The sequence below is a fragment of the Poromitra crassiceps genome (genome assembly GCF_964638095.1).
Source record: "Poromitra crassiceps genome assembly, chromosome: 29".
Classification (NCBI taxonomy): Eukaryota; Metazoa; Chordata; class Actinopteri; order Beryciformes; family Melamphaidae; genus Poromitra; species Poromitra crassiceps.
Window position 1 is genome coordinate 17,570,937 of NC_139641.1, and position 17,590 is coordinate 17,588,526.

The window sequence follows — 17,590 nt, forward strand, 5'->3', positions numbered from 1 at the left end:
GAGAAAACTATCTGAAGCTTTCTTTGTTGGTGTCCAGGTATGTTTTACAAGAAAGTGCTCGTCATTGTCGACAATAACGTTATCTGACCTGGCTAACAGTGGATACTCGCTTGCTTGCTGTGTACCGAGCTCAAAGTAGTAGGCTACGTTCTTTATTTTACCCCCCTGCACTGTCCGCTCCAAAAACAACTCTCTTATTTTGCGCCATGACCGCCGGAAGTGTTAAAAGGACCCGGAAGAATTTGGCCCACTGTGAGGTCTGAACATAAGGTGAATAGCGTCTAAAAATAATGCTTTGGAACCCGTTTATTGAACTTGAAAAAACTTTCTTTGAACTGTGAATATATTTGAACTGAACAGGAGAAATAAATGTAAAAAAAAAAAAAAAGTAAATGGACTAACTAAAATAAATTACATATATTTTTTATATCGGTTATCTTGTTTTCATAATTGTGGGAAGCCAAAAATTAGATTAAGTGTACTGCTATTTGTCATTTAATTAGCCTGTAATTTGTAATTTACAGTTGAAGTAGTAGGCCTATTGTTTTTGGGGATGTTTTGGGAGTTAGGTGGTCCCAGAGTTTTTTTCATTGGTTTAAGTGGTCCTTGGTCTGAAAAAGTTTGAGAAACACTGGCCTATAGCGTCTAAAAATGATCCTTTGGAACCCGTGCCCCCCCCCCCCCCCCCCACACACACTCTCTGCAGTTTAGAAAAACACACATGAAAGAATAATCCAACAGCATATTCTAACAGCACTGATAAAGAGAGTGTGATTATGAGCAGGATACATACTTTGATACTCACCCACGTATCTGATGTAGAAGCCGTGGCGGTTGGTGCCGTGGTCGGAGGACCAGCGCAGCAGCAGCTGGTGGCCCGTGGTGGTCAGGTTGAAGGGCGTGTCAATGTCACCGCTCAGAGACGCCAGGCTCTGGCTGTAGATGTTGGGGCCTGCACGGGCACGCGTGCGCGCACACACACACACACACACACACACAATGTACACAACATGTGAGTATGACATTCACCAATGCAATATCACCTGCCTTCCTGCAGGTCTCCAGATCAAAATGTCAGCTCTAAAATAACAGTGCACCCCATGCCGACATGTAGGTTTGGGTATCGTTTCGTATTTTTCTGAAAATTATTTTTCTAAAATGATTTTAATACGGTACCGTTGCGGTGCTGAAACGATACTTTTTGAAATTCAAAGTGGTTTTAAAGTGCATTTTCTAATTTAAAGAGGAGTTCAAGCAGTGGCGCTGGAAGTACTTTTAGGTAGGGGGTGCTGTAAGGAAGGGACTCTCGGTGCTGCCTGCGCCGACGAAAATTTTACGTTTTTGGGACTTTTAGCCATATTTAGAGGAATATTTAATTTTAAATTAACATTAGGATTTTACTGTTGTGATGTCATTATTCAGTGTCTTCTCCTCTTCTCTGCAGCATTACTCAATTTACCTCAGGAATCAGGGACAGTGATAGCCTACCTGCTATTCCTCCCATATATCCAGGGCCAGATTAATAGTACCATGGGCCCCCGGGGCTATTCATTTTCTAAGCTATTCATTTAGCCTTTTAGTCATAAAGATTATATCTTCCAGACTGAAATGTTATAACAGAAGTGGAGTATTGGCCAGAATGACATGAACATTTGGACACTTATTCAGCAGGTATTTTGCATGTTGCGTTCAGGTGCACTATAACAAAAATAAAATAATAATTCCATCTCTTGCCACCAGGGGGTGCTGCAGCACCCACCGCACCCAGCTTCCAGCGCCCTTGAGTTCAAGCGTTGCGCTCCAAACGATAATGTTAAGGTGCGTGCGGCGCCGGTTTCAGAGCACCGGAGGCCGGATATTTCACTCAGCAGGTTTGGCATGGGACCAAAACGAGGCACCTAAATCTGCATTGTAATTGGGTCTGCTGAGTACCAGTTGTAAAGTGGTACCATACCCCGGTCAGTACCAAGTACAATAGTGCTACCAGGTTTCGTTACCCAACCCTATCGACATGGTGCAAAACATCAAAACATGTATGCCAAGCATGTTTTTACCATCAATAGATACACACATCAACAGGCATTTCAATGAAACCTAAATATTTTTCTGGCTTACTCGATTCACCATTGAACTCACCGTCAAATATCTCCAATATATCAAACTCCTTCTCTGTCTGGAAGAGTTCAAAGTGCAGTGTGATGTTGTAGCCCTTCTCTACGTTGATCAGCCACGAGCACATCTGGAGGTTGGGGTAGTTGTCGGGGAAGCCCGGACTCAGGATCACCCCCGTCGAGTCGAAGCGCACCTCATGGGCCGGGCATTGGACTGGGATAAACAAAAGATTAAGGTTAGAAGACGAGAGGGATAGATGTGATGAGAAGAGAGAGTGGAGACAGGGAGGGAGAGAGGGGGACAGTAGAGAGTGAGGGGAGAGGAGAGGAAGGGAGAGGAGAGGAGAGGAGAGAAGAGGAGGGGAGAGGAGAGGAGGGGAGAGGAGAAGAGAGGAGAGGAGGAGGAGAGGAGGGGAGAGGAGAGGAGGAGAGGACATGAGAGGAGAGGAGAAGAGAGGAGAGGACATGAGAAGAGAGGAGGGGAGGGGAGAGGAGAGGACATGAGAGGAGAGGAGAGGAGAGGAGAGGAGAGGAGGGGAGAGGAGAGGAGGGGAGAGGAGAGGAGGGGAGAGGAGAGGAGAGGAGAGGAGAGGAGAGGAGAGGAGAGGAGGGGAGAAGAGAGAGGGGAGAGGGGAGGAGAGAAGACAAGAAGGGCAGATCCCTTCTTGTCCCTTCTGTGGCTGTGGAAATTACATAGAAATAATAACTAGTCCTGAAACAATTCCATTTCAGCCAGACTGATATTATATATTATATATATATATATATATATATTATATTGCACCTCAGAGCTGAGCGGGTAAGTCTGCTGTTGTCACCAAGCTCCCCTGATATCAATCTGTCGAACAATACATCTGAGCAGGTGGGCGGCTGACTTTGTATGGAGAAATGGTGTGTGTGTGCGTGTGTGTGCGCACGCGCGTGCGTGCGTGTGTGTGTGTGTGTTAGGGCTGTTGCGGTGAAGGAATTTCCCCTGTGGTTTGTTTTAGGGTGGCTCAACAGCATGGTATACGTTGTCTGCAATGCGTGTCAAAAAGTCACTCAAAGTTGCCGGGATGATTTCATGCTCATTTGCATATCAATAGCCTATATAACCTACTGTCTCTGCTCGCAGCGGAGGGAGGGGGGCTACGCTGTGTGTGGGAAGCACTGATCATTACACCGGTCTGGATGTCAAGCAAGTAGAGCAACCAACATGGTGGTGAGGCAGAAACACTGTGTGTGTGTGTGTGTGTGTGTGTGTGTGTGTGTGTGTGTGTGTGTGTGTGTGTGTGTGTGTGTGTGTGTGTGTGTGTGTGTGTGTGTGTGTGTGTGTGTGTGTGCTCAGAGCATTTGCTTCATTTCCTGTAGGGTGACATATATATTTTTTGGTGCCAACAGAAGTTTGTCTTCAGGGCCACTAGTGAAGAAACATGACACATATAAAAGGTTAATGCCAACAAATGTTCCAAATAAAAAGGTCAGGGGAAACAATGGGATATATAACAGGGAGGGGGGGGGGAACAGGGGGGTAAACAGTAGAAAAGAACTAACACAGAGGACTAAGAATAATCCTGCTGGTGAGACACTGAAACACTTGGGACTGATTGAAGTGGGATAGTTCCTGCCTCAAAGGCCTCACCTGCACAAGTGTGTCTCCAAAAAACATCAACTTTTCTCATTCTCAACAGTACATTTGTGTTAAATGACACAATGCACTGACAGCTCTTCCAGAATGTCAATGGAAATGAATATAAACTGTCTCAGTATCTAGATGAACTTCACATGGCAGCATCAGAGAGGCCATTTACAACTGGCATTAACATGTGTTTTCTGTGATCAGATTGCAATCAGATTGTGTTTTATCACTTGAAATGCAAGGTGTAAACACCCCCAAAACGCATTGAAGAAGGATTGCAATCTGATCGGCCAAACCACCTCCGGAGGTGCTCAGGGATGCATTGTGTACGCATATGTGGGGTACGGTGGCGCAGTCGGTAGCGCTGTCGCCTCACAGTCAGAAGGTCCTGAGTTCGATTCTCACCTGGGACACTGTGGGCGCTGTGGTTGTGTTCCCCCCCATATCTTCAGTGCCTACTGCCCAGGTGGGTTATCTCGTCGTAAGGGCCTTTCTCTCTGTGTGGAGTTTGCATGTTCTCCCCGTGCTCCCCCAGGGGGTTCCTCCGTATATAACCCCCCCACTAAAAACATGCAGAAGATCAGATCATCATCGTCATCCGACCAGTGACGACAACATCCGAAGTTGGTCCCCGGGCGCTGTACGAGAAAGCGACCACTGCTCCTGGCCTGCCCCTCGGAGGAAAGGACATGCCTGGATGGGTTAAATGCAGAGGACACTTTTCACCGGCCACCGTCAGCATGAGTGTGTTGATGTATTGTGGTGTTCGTGTGACAATAAAAGACGGGCTTGTCCGTTATGAGAGAGAGTGTACACATTGAACACAAGTGTAAATGCAATGTGTCCTCTCAATCTGGATACAGCAACTTTATGCGTATTGAGAGGACAACCATTTCTGCAATCTGATGGCAGAAAACACATGTTAACCCCAGGTATAAATAGCCTCAATATAAATATAGCTGCTGTACCAGTAGATGTGGGGGGCCACCAACTTTTGGCGATTCACAAATCCATGGTCCATTCAGAAATCTGTTTATTTGGTCCATTCAGAAAATAAATTCACAGCAATTCAATACTGAACAGCAGTACATTTCCCTGACTGGTCGACAGTTTGTGAGAAACGTTAAATGTCAATAGTTTCCTGTATGGGCTATTTTTGTCACCAGCTGCTTTGGTTTTTCCAAACACAATCATACATTTCTGCAGTAATAAAAATCCACTTGCTGAAGGGATTCAACTGAGAGGGATATTGACTCCAAACCTTTTCATGTCGGCATTTCAACAGCCTCTTTCTTCTCCCTGTAGAAACACTCTTCCTGTAAAGCTCTGCCACATTCTTTATGATTTATAATATCCAACACTCAACATATTCAACTCAAAGACGTTCAATCTCATTCTATTGAATTGCTTGGATTTCAGTGGCCTTCATGTTCTGTCTGTAATGCTCAGTGTACTGAATTGCTGTTTAGCATTTCCATTCACTGTGCTCTTACTTCATTCTTTCATTATGCGTATTGTATTGTATTGTATTGTCTGTATTGTATTGTATTGTATTGTCTGTATTGTATTGTATTGTATTGTATTGTATTGTATTGTATTGTATTGTATTGTCTTGTCTTGTATTGTATTGTCTGTATTGTAGCTTAGAGGTATAGAATTGACTAGATATGACAAGATGATGCACACACTGTACTGGGAATTCACCACTAGTGGTGCCGTAGTCACCGACTAGTACTCCCAAAAAGTAGTCGACTAGTCGACTCGTGACAGGAGATATCATTATTTTCCCCACCCAATAAAAATGGTGGATTCTCGTCAAAAAGGTCTCAAAAACAGGGTTAACTAATGTAGGCGGGACCAACCTGGGGGTATGTGAATCAGCAGAGTCCTGATTGGCTCTGAGAGGCTGTTTACAAATGAGAACGCTAAACCCCAGCAAGTTAGTCTGAGCTGGAGATACAGTAGCGACTGTTTGAATGACTAGTCGACGCCGAGCACTTTTTCAGACGGCGGAGCCCGATGCTCAAAATTGTAAACTGCAGTACACCCTCCCGACCACTGAGCACCGAAACCGATGCATCCGGCGCTGTGGAGCACCTAAAAACTTCGGCACTGGCATGTGAAAAAGGGCTCGGTATTGGAAAGTACGCACTATTTGCCAGGGCACCCGCATCATGGATAACAACATTGTCTCTGAGGTGTGTACAGTTTTATTGTGATTGATAGCGTGCAGCCATTTAGCCGGCGTTGCAGTGGCTGTAGGGAACGCGCATCCGAGACTCTGAAGGAAGAATGACTGATGAGTCTCACGTTGAGGCTAGTCTTGATGATGCCATGTACGAATCAGCAATTGTTCAATCATACCCTCGACACGATGTGCACATGTCCAAATAATGACATGACAACAGTTGAGTTGGCTACAGGAACATCATATTGTAAAGCTGCTATAAGAGCAGTAAAGCTGACAGAAGAGCAATTACATTCCTTCTTTTATTAGATTTCCTGACAGAAAGGAAGGTGACAAGAGAGAGAGAGAGAGAGAGAGAGAGAGAGAGAGAGCGAGAGAGAGAGAAAGAGAAAGCACAGAAAGGAAGGTGACGAGAGAGAGAGAGAGATAGAGAGAGAGAGAGCACAGAAAGGAAGGTGACAAGAGAGAGAGAGAGAGAGAGAGAGAGAGAGAGATGTGCCAACATTTCTTGGGCCAGACTCAACATCGATGCAGTGGCTGGTTTACCACTCCAACACGGCCGTCAGCTCAAACACGGCTCCACACTATTCTTGATCAAAGACAAGGCGTAACCTTGCTCATAGGCTTACGCAGAGAGAAAGCCTGGGGAAATATCTTAAAAATGAAGGGGTACTTTCGGGGGAAAATGCATATTAGCCACTCAAGGACATTTCAGCGTTATCTCGTTAAGCATTAAACAAAAAACAATTAACGGCAAACAAAAGCGGAATCGGAGAGCACAGGAGAATTCTTCCTTCCTGCCCCGTCAGGCAATCAGCCCACAGGAAAAAGGTCTCCTCTATGAGCTTTACTGTAGCAGTCTCTTTGGATGTGAGTAGCCGTAACGGGTCAAGTCAAATCAAGTTCAACTTTACATGTCCCAATGAGAGCAATTAGTTTGATGCCGGAGAAGGTGGCGCAAGGACATAACAAATTTTTATTTATTTATTTTTATTTTAACATATCCAGCACAAGGAAATGGCATGAAGTGTGAAGCACTTTGTGACTGCTGTTTTGAGATGCGCTATAGAAATAAAAGAGAATCCTTGACGACAATAATGAGGTGATCCGTGAAAATGGCAAACAGGAGTTGCTAATTCTAAATTCCTAAATATTTGTATTTTTCTATATTTATATTGTTCTACTTGTATAAATTATGGATGTTTGTTGTAGATTGTTGAGCACTGTTTATCTTATTATTCAAGTGTATTCACTGTTTCCCCCCCCCTGATTGAGCATCAATTTACAATTACCTCAGGTGCTCAGCAGGTAATGTCCTCTGCATTCATTGGATGATTGGTTGATGGAGGTACTCCTCACATGTATATATAGAGGGAGATATGTGCCGGCCATCATAACACTTGATGAAGGTCTAACCGACGGAAACGTTTGTTCATCCAAAAATAAAATATTTCTCCAGAGAAGGGAGACGGTGTGTGGGATTTTTCTGTTTTGCTAGATAAAAATAGTCCTAACTATGCCCATTTGATGCTGAAGGCAGGATTTTAAAGTACAGGTCCGTCTAGTTACAGTATATATGTATATAGTTATAGTATACAGTATAGTATTACAGTATATAGTTACAGTATATATGTATATAGTTATAGTATACAGTATAGTATTACAGTATATAGTTACAGTATATATGTATATAGTTATAGTATACAGTATAGTATTACAGTATATAGTTACAGTATATATGTATATAGTTATAGTATACAGTATAGTATTACAGTATATAGTTACAGTATATATGTATATAGTTATAGTATACAGTATAGTATTACAGTATATAGTTACAGTATATATGTATATAGTTATAGTATACAGTATAGTATTACATTATATAGTTACAGTATATATGTATATAGTTATAGTATACAGTATAGTATTACAGTATATAGTTACAGTATATATGTATATAGTTATAGTATACAGTATAGTATTACAGTATATATTTACAGTATATATGTATATAGTTATAGTATACAGTATAGTATTACAGTATATAGTTACAGTATATATGTATATAGTTATAGTATACAGTATAGTATTACAGTATATAGTTACAGTATATATGTATATAGTTATAGTATACAGTATAGTATTACAGTATATAGTTACAGTATATATGTATATAGTTATAGTATACAGTATAGTATTACAGTATATAGTTACAGTATATATGTATATAGTTATAGTATACAGTATAGTATTACAGTATATAGTTACAGTATATATGTATATAGTTATAGTATACAGTATAGTATTACAGTATATAGTTACAGTATATATGTATATAGTTATAGTATACAGTATAGTATTACAGTATATAGTTACAGTATATATGTATATAGTTATAGTATACAGTATAGTATTACAGTATATAGTTACAGTATATATGTATATAGTTATAGTATACAGTATAGTATTACAGTATATAGTTACAGTATATATGTATATAGTTATAGTATACAGTATAGTATTACAGTATATAGTTACAGTATATATGTATATAGTTATAGTATACAGTATAGTATTACAGTATATAGTTACAGTATATATGTATATAGTTATAGTATACAGTATAGTATTACAGTATATAGTTACAGTATATATGTATATAGTTATAGTATACAGTATAGTATTACAGTATATAGTTACAGTATATATGTATATAGTTATAGTATACAGTATAGTATTACAGTATATATTTACAGTATATATGTATATAGTTATAGTATACAGTATAGTATTACAGTATATAGTTACAGTATATATTAGGGATGGGCATTTCTAGCAAAAACACTATTCGAATTTTCGCTGGCCAAATTCGAATTTAATTCGAATTTCGAAAATAAAAATAAAAATGTAAAAAAAATAAAAAATGTTTTTTTTTTTTTTTTTTTTTTTTTTTTTTTAAAGAACATGTTACATGACATTGACATTTTCGAAAATAAAAAACAGTTTTGACAATCATGAGTGGTTCATTAAATATTTAGTAGGCTCAGGTCTGAGTGCCAAAGGGGTGCCAAAGTCACCCCCTCTCCCTCTTCATGGGATTTCATCCACCATTCATTTTTCCATAAACCTTGCTTAAAATGCTTATAAAAATTGTTTTACTTGCTCAAACCAAGCGATTTGACTATACTTAGAATCAGGGGAGACAATGCAACATTTCACTAAAAAATTTTTTTTTTTTTTTTTTTTTTTTTTTTCGAATTTCGAATTTCGAATTTCAATAATAAAAGTCGACCTTGATAATAACAACGATTATTCGAATATTCGAACTTCGATGCCCATCCCTAGTATATATGTATATAGTTATAGTATACAGTATAGTATTACAGTATATAGTTACAGTATATATGTATATAGTTATAGTATACAGTATAGTATTACAGTATATAGTTACAGTATATATGTATATAGTTATAGTATACAGTATAGTATTACAGTATATAGTTACAGTATATATGTATATAGTTATAGTATACAGTATAGTATTACAGTATATAGTTACAGTATATATGTATATAGTTATAGTATACAGTATAGTATTACAGTATATAGTTACAGTATATATGTATATAGTTATAGTATACAGTATAGTATTACAGTATATAGTTACAGTATATATGTATATAGTTATAGTATACAGTATAGTATTACAGTATATAGTTACAGTATATATGTATATAGTTATAGTATACAGTATAGTATTACAGTATATAGTTACAGTATATATGTATATAGTTATAGTATACAGTATAGTATTACAGTATATAGTTACAGTATATATGTATATAGTTATAGTATACAGTATAGTATTACAGTATATAGTTACAGTATATAGTTACTGTATATAGTTATAGTATACAGTATAGTATTACAGTATATAGTTACAGTATATATGTCATCTTACCCATTCTGTTGCTCACTTGCAGGAGCCATTTCACGTGGGGTTTATTTGTGCCCGAGCACATACCCAATTCCACAACAAGTTGCCACTCAGTAAACTCATTATATGCGTTTTCACTTGCGTATATCCCTCATTTGTGTGTGTATCCCTTTAAGACCGTGAACTGCGTTACACAAATGCTGCATCAGGTATCATCAACTACTCTGCGTTGGTCTCGTCTACTATTAGAGGTAAGATGTGATGCATCGATATTAAATTTAGACTGTTTAATAACAATCGAAAATCTTGCTCGTAGCTGCTTTAAACTCATTATATGCGTTTTCACCACGGCGGGATATGACCCTTGCTTTGCCTGGTCACCCACTTAGCATGACCTGGCTAAGATGAGTGGTCTTGGCAGAGCAGAGCAACACTGTATGAATGATGCATGAGCACATGTGTGTGTGTGTGTGTGTGTGTGTGTGTGTGTGTGTGTGTGTGTGTGTGTGTGTGTGTGTGTGTGTGTGCTGTGTGCTGTGTGTGAGCAAGCAAACATCAGAATAGAGTTTGGAAACATTTCAAAATGCTCCGCTGTGATTAATTGCCTGGCACACTGAAACCAATTGAATATTGAAGGAGGCCTGTTCTGTGCTCCCAAAATAGTCCCAGCATGCTCTGAAACTAGCAGGTTAATGCAATTGCTCAAGTGCCGTATGAGTTTGAGCTATTTTAGAACTGAGCTGATAGCAGGAGTCTATCTAGTCTCTAATATATCATAAGGTATGCTAACTATACCTACATTACATCGATAAGAGAGTTTGAAATTTCTTCCAGTATGCTTCTGTGGACCGATTGCCCTCGCTTGGTACAAAATACCTAATTCAGTTAGTCCAAACTATTCCCATTCTCGCAAGTAGGTTCCCAATAAAGTATTGGAAAACATTTCACGAGAATTCCATTCCATTCAGGCTTAATGGGATAGTCTATACACTGTTGTGCGAAAGTAAACTCAAGTACATCTGTATGCCAGTCCTGTGCTCTGCAGTATGCAGTGAAGCTATTCTCTCTTCACCGTGTGCTCTGTAAAAAGCAAATAAAATGTTGAAGGACACACACACACACCCCGCGGGTCTCTGTTCAAAGTGAACATCTGACACTTTGCTACTGGAGCACTGGCTCCTGAGGCACTGAGGTCATTAGGTCAGAGATCTGAGAGCTACATCTCTCCAGAGTTCAGGAGTTGAGGACTTTGCTTTATTAATCCTCGCTGTGGAGAGTTCAATCATTACTATATCACAAAATTATGCTAGCCATGTGTGAATGCTAAGTGAGTGAGGGGGAAGCCACCTCTGGGCTATCATTTTCTTGACTGCGGTTAGGCCAGCAAGACAAATTTTCCACTGTTTTCCCAATAAGTTTAGTTTAGAGTCATCGGGCCCTATCTTCCCAAAAGCGCTAATTTAGCGTTTGCGCTCGTTTAATGCCGTGCGCAATGCAAATTGTGGGTGGACACAAGCGCATGCCTGTGATAATTGTACTGGGCATTGGCTGCCACAAGCCAAAGCAGGCGTTTCAGCGCACCGTAATCTCCGCGCAGCGCAGTGCAAAAAATAATTCCTTTTGGTTATGTCATTATGCACAGCCTTGCCACGTGACACCCTCTCCTTAGCCTACTTTTCTAATCCAGAGAGGTCTGCTTCACACAGCGCAGCCTATACGAACAGGGACTGACTGACTGTTGTTTGTCTTTGCTAGCGCGTTCGCTAGCAGACTGACTGACCAGACGTAGCATTTCCCCTTTCAAGTGTGTGTTCTTGAGAATGTTTGGGATCTATTTACTTATTTATTGAAGTTATATTTTTCATATAGGCTGTCTATTTTATTCAGTTCACACAGGGTAGCTCGATTTCTGAATCCTCATGTTCTGTTGTTGATGCTGCTCTTGCACATGTAAAGATAAACCCTTTATGTTTTTTTTTTATTTTTTTTTACAATTGTTGTATTGGTAATTTTTAAATGGGTCACAGAGATTTGTCCATTCTAAATAGCACATTTTAATCTTGTTGCTTAACGATTGATGATTGGTTAACAAGGGCTGTGTCTCTAACCTATAACAATATGATCAGCTTATAGATCTTGGATCATTACTATGCGTTGGTTGTGACATCTTCCATCAAGCCAGTTGAAATCAGCCAAATGCTCAAAACACTGAGTGGCAGGCAACAGAATCGCTGCAGGGGGAGAACCAAGAGATCAAGTCAGACATGATGAAACAATAACAGCAATGGCTTCCAGATAAGATCAGCAGTCCTCTTCTAAGATGCTTTATGAACACGGGCTCAGAGCTTTGCAGAGTATCTGTCACGCCTTGATCACAAGACCCACACGATTCCTCACGGCGTTGAAGGAATAAAGGGCCAGAGATGCTCATCAACTCAAGACGTGGAGACAAAGAACTTCAGGCACTTCAAAGAAGATACCTATCCACAGGGAAGAGAAGGTTGCAGAGTGCTCTGTTGTCTGCACCAGAGATGTCTTGGCATGCCAGACAGGCATTTGTTTTTGATCTGAACAAAACATCTGATGCAGACAACACAGACATCTCTTTTCCTCTCCTTCTGGTTTGAATAAGCATCTTTTTAAAATGCCACGGGTGGGAGGATATTTTATATATCTCAAACCCATGGAGCCGTTTGAGCAGAGATGAAGAGCTGTGATGTAAGAACTAAGGATGACTGGCCCAGCAGCTACCATGTTGCATCATGGGGGGGGGGGGGGGGTGTTGTTAGGCAAAGGTGAACTTTTATGGCACCCCTTTCCCCCAAATAAATACAAACAAACAAACAGACAGTTCACTGTTTGAGTGTCACTGTTAAAACGTAGTTCGGTTCAGATAGCACTGTTTAGTTGAAGTGCTGAGATTTCCAAGTGCCAGTGAACATGTCATTGTCAGCTGAGTGGCTGTGAAGCCTGTCTGTCATGTCAGAGAGCCTCTGAGTGGTGGAGAATGGGGGGGGGGGGGGGACAGATGGATGCCGATCGCTCTCACATTTTAAATATTGTAGGAAAGTGCTACTCAGATCATGCAGGAGATTTTCGGATGTGAGATTCCCAATGAGCCCCAGATTGTGTACCTGGGATTGATATCTGATGACACTATTCTCAAGGAGGACCTCTAACTGTACCTGAATTGAAAATCTTGATACTTGCTGGGAAAAACGCCATCACAAGGAAGTGGTTAAAAAGTGACCTTCCAGTAGCAGGTCAGTAGATGGGCATTGTAGAAGAAATATACTCCATGGAGAAGCTGTTACTATCTAAGAACGAAGGCAAAGACCCATAACTGCCGTTGGGCAAAAAGGACTATAAGGGTCAGTGTAATATGGGCGGGTGCAGTTTTTCTCGCCTAAACAGGCACCGCTTGTTCCACCCGGGTTCTACAATGTCTTTGTTCAAATGCTACTGTTGTCTTGCTGTCATGTTGTTTTCTTTTGTTGGTATATGTTACTGCTGATGGATATGCTGTAATGCACTTGTTGCCGAAGACAAATTTCCCTTTATTGTCCCTCGGGGACAATAAAGTTAATCTGATCTGATATATGATCTGATCTGATCTTTTCAACACTCAAAAGAACACGCACACTCACACATAAGGTACATAGACACAAAGAAAAGAATACACATCACACACGTTCACACACTCTCACACAGTGAATGGAACCCACCTTGACAGATTGGTGGGGGTCCGTCCAGCTGCAGCCTCTCCCCAAGTCGACAGGTCAGAATCTCGTTACCGACCAAGGTGAACCCTGGCAGGCAGGAGTACCGGATGATGTCCCCTGCACCCACACACACACACACGCAAAACACACACACGCACGCACGCTCGCACACACACACATGCAAAACACACACACACACACACACACACACACACACACACACACGCATGCACGCAAAACACACACACGCACACGATGTTAGTCAAAGTCTCATCACTTGAAACAGTAATCAGCGGCACATTTAATGAAGATTGACATCCCTTAGTGGCTGGAGCACTGAAGACACTGTGACAAAGACACAGTACCACACACACACACACACACACACTTACATGCACACACAGTGACTGACACGGGCACGCACACACACACACACACACACACAGACACACAATCACACACATGTGGAAAGGCAGACTGTAGGGGAGCCACCGGCCACTTCATTTGGCTAATCACTTGTGAGCATTGACAATGCAAATGGCTTCTACAGAGAGCTAATTACAGTTAGTCCAGCCCTCAAACCAATATATGAGTTTATAATACATGGAGAAAATACAGAGGTGGGAAGAGAGGAGAGGAGGATGGTGTGATCGTAGGAAGGAAAGAAAGAAAGAAAGAAAGAAAGAAAGAAAGAAAGAAAGAAAGAAAGAAAGAAAACATATTACAATGAGTAAGGAAATGAAGGCTGAACCAACAGACAAATCAATTCATACATACAACAAATATACGCGGTCAAATGACAGTGTGTGTATAATAATATATATATATATGATTATTTAATATATATGAATAAATAATATATATAATTCATATATATATATATATAAATATGTAATACAGACAGACCAGTGTCACACTTGTGACTGAACAAATGTATGGCTGAATGAACACATTAGCCAATGGAGGTAAACAGGGAAACAATTAACAGACACAAACAAACTGACAAGCAATGTAATGGTGTGAATGTCTAAACAGTAGGGGTGTCACAATATATCGTCCCACGAAATTTCGCGATAGTAAAACGTCACGATATGTATCGTTGAGATGAAATATCATATCGCAAAAAAAGAAAAGAAAAAAAAAAGTTTTTTTTTTATTTTATTTTTTTTATTTTTTTTCAAAAAATAGACTAAGAAACGTCTTTGTTTGTTGAAGTTCAATGTGTGGAAAGTAGTTCAGTTGAACAAGTCTCTGAAGAGACACATGAGAAGTTATACAGGAGAGAAACCATTCAATTGAGTTTCTGGCAAAACTGTTTACTTGACAGGAAAAACTGAAGATGCAAGTCTTGTTGTTTGAGTTTGAAGAAAAACTGAAGATGCATAATGAGAATTTATACTGCTGAGAAACCTTTTAGTTCAAAGTAAATCTAAGTGACGGTGTAACTCATTCTATTTCAAGATAAGCCTTATCTCCAATCTCATGTTTTTTCTAGTTGTTATTGTAATAACAATTTCCCACAACAGCATGTTTTGTATTTGTGCATTTCAAATAAAATACTACTTTTCCAGTCATATATTGTCATTATTCAAGTTTAAAAAAATATTGTTAAAATCGTATCGTATCGTATCGTTATCGTGAACCCAGTATCGTGATACGTATCGTATCGTGAACTGAGTGTATCGTGACACCCCTACTAAACAGACAAATGATCAAACTCACGGTGAATGAAGGCATGAATGAATGAATGAATGAATGAATGAATGAATGAATGAGACTAAACAAAGTTGATAGCATGTCTATTCATATGTATTCCTCGGTCAGTGGCCGTGGCACGTCAACAAACCAAAGAGAAGAAAAGACAAACCTATCTCAAACTCGTCATCATCGGTTAGGATAGTGGCGTTGGCAACGGGAGGCGGAGCCTGACAGGTCCTCAGCTGGTAGGCTGTTGGTGGAGAGGAGAAACACAGACTCACACCGACAATATGTGGAGGCACAGTCTGTTTGTGTGGCTCTATTTAATAGTTTCCCCATCAAACTGAAACTTGATTAGGCTGAAATTACAACCTATCAACAAGCCATCAGTCATTCAGCTGTGGTCAGGGACATTTTACTATGAATCAACTTCCTGTTTGGAGTGGGTGTTTTAAGCAGCCGGAAGACGGGCGTAACAAGCCATTCATAATTTATCATCACACAGCATCGGAGGCCACACCATGATGCAAAATAAGCCAGAAAGGCCAAATGATAAGTTGTAAGACAAGCCAAGTAAAATCCAAATTAAAATGAAAGGCATTCCACACAAGGACAAGCGCTCTGTGTTCTTGTTATCTTCATTAGCACAGCGCGCTCTTTCAATGAGGAAATTAATAAGGGCTATTAGATCAGCCTGGCTGCTTAGTTGGTACCCAAGAGGAGAGGTTACCGTGGTAACGCAGCACAAAGAAGCCGCTGGTGCTGAAGTCACTGTGGAACTTGATGAGGATCTGATTGGCCGTGGTGGACACGCCCTCCTGGGCCGAGCTGCCGCTGAACTGACCAATCTGAGGAGACGCCTGGTCGGGTCCATCCCTGTAGTGTGGGTGAGAGAGAGAGAGAGAGACATCCCTGTAGTGTGGGTGAGAGAGAGAGAGAGACATCCCTGTAGTGTGGGTGAGAGAGAGAGAGAGAGAGAGAGAGACATCCCTGTAGTGTGGGTGAGAGAGAGAGAGAGAGACATCCCTGTAGTGTGGGTGAGAGAGAGAAGGAGACATCCCTGTAGTGTGGGTGAGAGAGAGAGAGAGAGAGAGAGAGAGACATCCCTGTAGTGTGGGTGAGAGAGAGAGAGAGAGACATCCCTGTAGTGTGGGTGAGAGTGTCTGTGTCTGTGTCTTATAGACACAGACACAGACATTTCGAGTTATAGTCTGGAGGTCGAAAGGTTTGTACAGTGGTGTGAGGACCATCACCTCATTGTAAATACAAAAAAAACAGAGGAAATTATTTTTGATCCAGGGCACCTGGGGGATCATTCCCCAGTGTTAGTCCACAATGCCCAAATTGCCCAGGTCCATTCATACAAATACTTGGGTGTACACATTGACTGTAATCTGTCTTGGAATGTCCATGTAAATTCTGTGTGCTCTAGGATCCAGCAGCGACTGTACTTCCTGCGACGACTCAGGGTGTTTGGGGTCGGACAGAGGATTTTGTTATTATTTTATCATGCTGTTATAGAGAGCATTTTTCGTTACGGTATGTCTGCTTGGTTTGGCAACTTACCAGTTAAGCTGAAATCACAAATAAATAGACTGGCTCATACTGCAATGAAAGTGATGGGGGTGAGGGAGCACCCCTCCCTTCAAATACTCTTTGAGGAAACTGTAATCAGACAAGCTAGGAAGATCATTGCTGACCCCTCTCATGTCTTGTATTCAGAATACGAACTGCTTCCATCTGGCAGGCGTTACAGAGTCCCAATCAAGAACAAAAAAAGACACCTCAACAGATACAAATACTCTTTCATCCCCATATCAGTCAGTCTCCTAAACTCAGGTCATAGGTAATGTATTGTTGATTGTACTGTAAATTATTGATGTTTGCACTTTGGTTGTGTATTTGCACATGTCGGCACTGGTGTGCTATGCACTATTGTTTTTTTGTTTTTGTTTTTGTTATGGCACTGTGTACCTATGTGGCAGCCTGTATGTCCAAGACAAATTTCCCTCGGGACAAATTAAAATAATCTTGAATCTTGAATCTTGAATCTTGAGAAGGAGACATCCCTGTAGTGTGGGTGAGAGAGAGAGAGAGAGACATCCCTGTAGTGTGGGTGAGAGAGAGAGAGAGAGAGACATCCCTGTAGTGTGGGTGAGAGAGAGAGAGAGACATCCCTGTAGTGTGGGTGAGAGACAGAGAGAGAGAGACATCCCTGTAGTGTGGGTGAGAGAGAGAGAGAGACATCCCTGTAGTGTGGGTGAGAGAGAGAGAGACATCCCTGTAGTGTGGGTGAGAGAGAGAGACTGTAGT

General features: G+C 40.8%; 1 protein-coding gene across 1 annotated transcript in view; it reads right to left on the bottom strand.

The window, feature by feature from the left end:
* LOC310800114 (CUB and sushi domain-containing protein 3-like) overlaps positions 1-17,590 on the bottom strand; it is a gene marked incomplete at both ends in the record, with an annotated part of 662,783 nt that overhangs the window by 128,221 nt on the left and 516,972 nt on the right. The window contains 5 exons of the mRNA XM_083662685.1: positions 806-952; positions 2,137-2,325; positions 13,583-13,696; positions 15,447-15,527; positions 16,008-16,153. Coding sequence (XP_083518811.1) covers positions 806-952; positions 2,137-2,325; positions 13,583-13,696; positions 15,447-15,527; positions 16,008-16,153 — 677 coding nt within the window. The remainder of the gene's footprint in view (positions 1-805; positions 953-2,136; positions 2,326-13,582; positions 13,697-15,446; positions 15,528-16,007; positions 16,154-17,590) is intronic.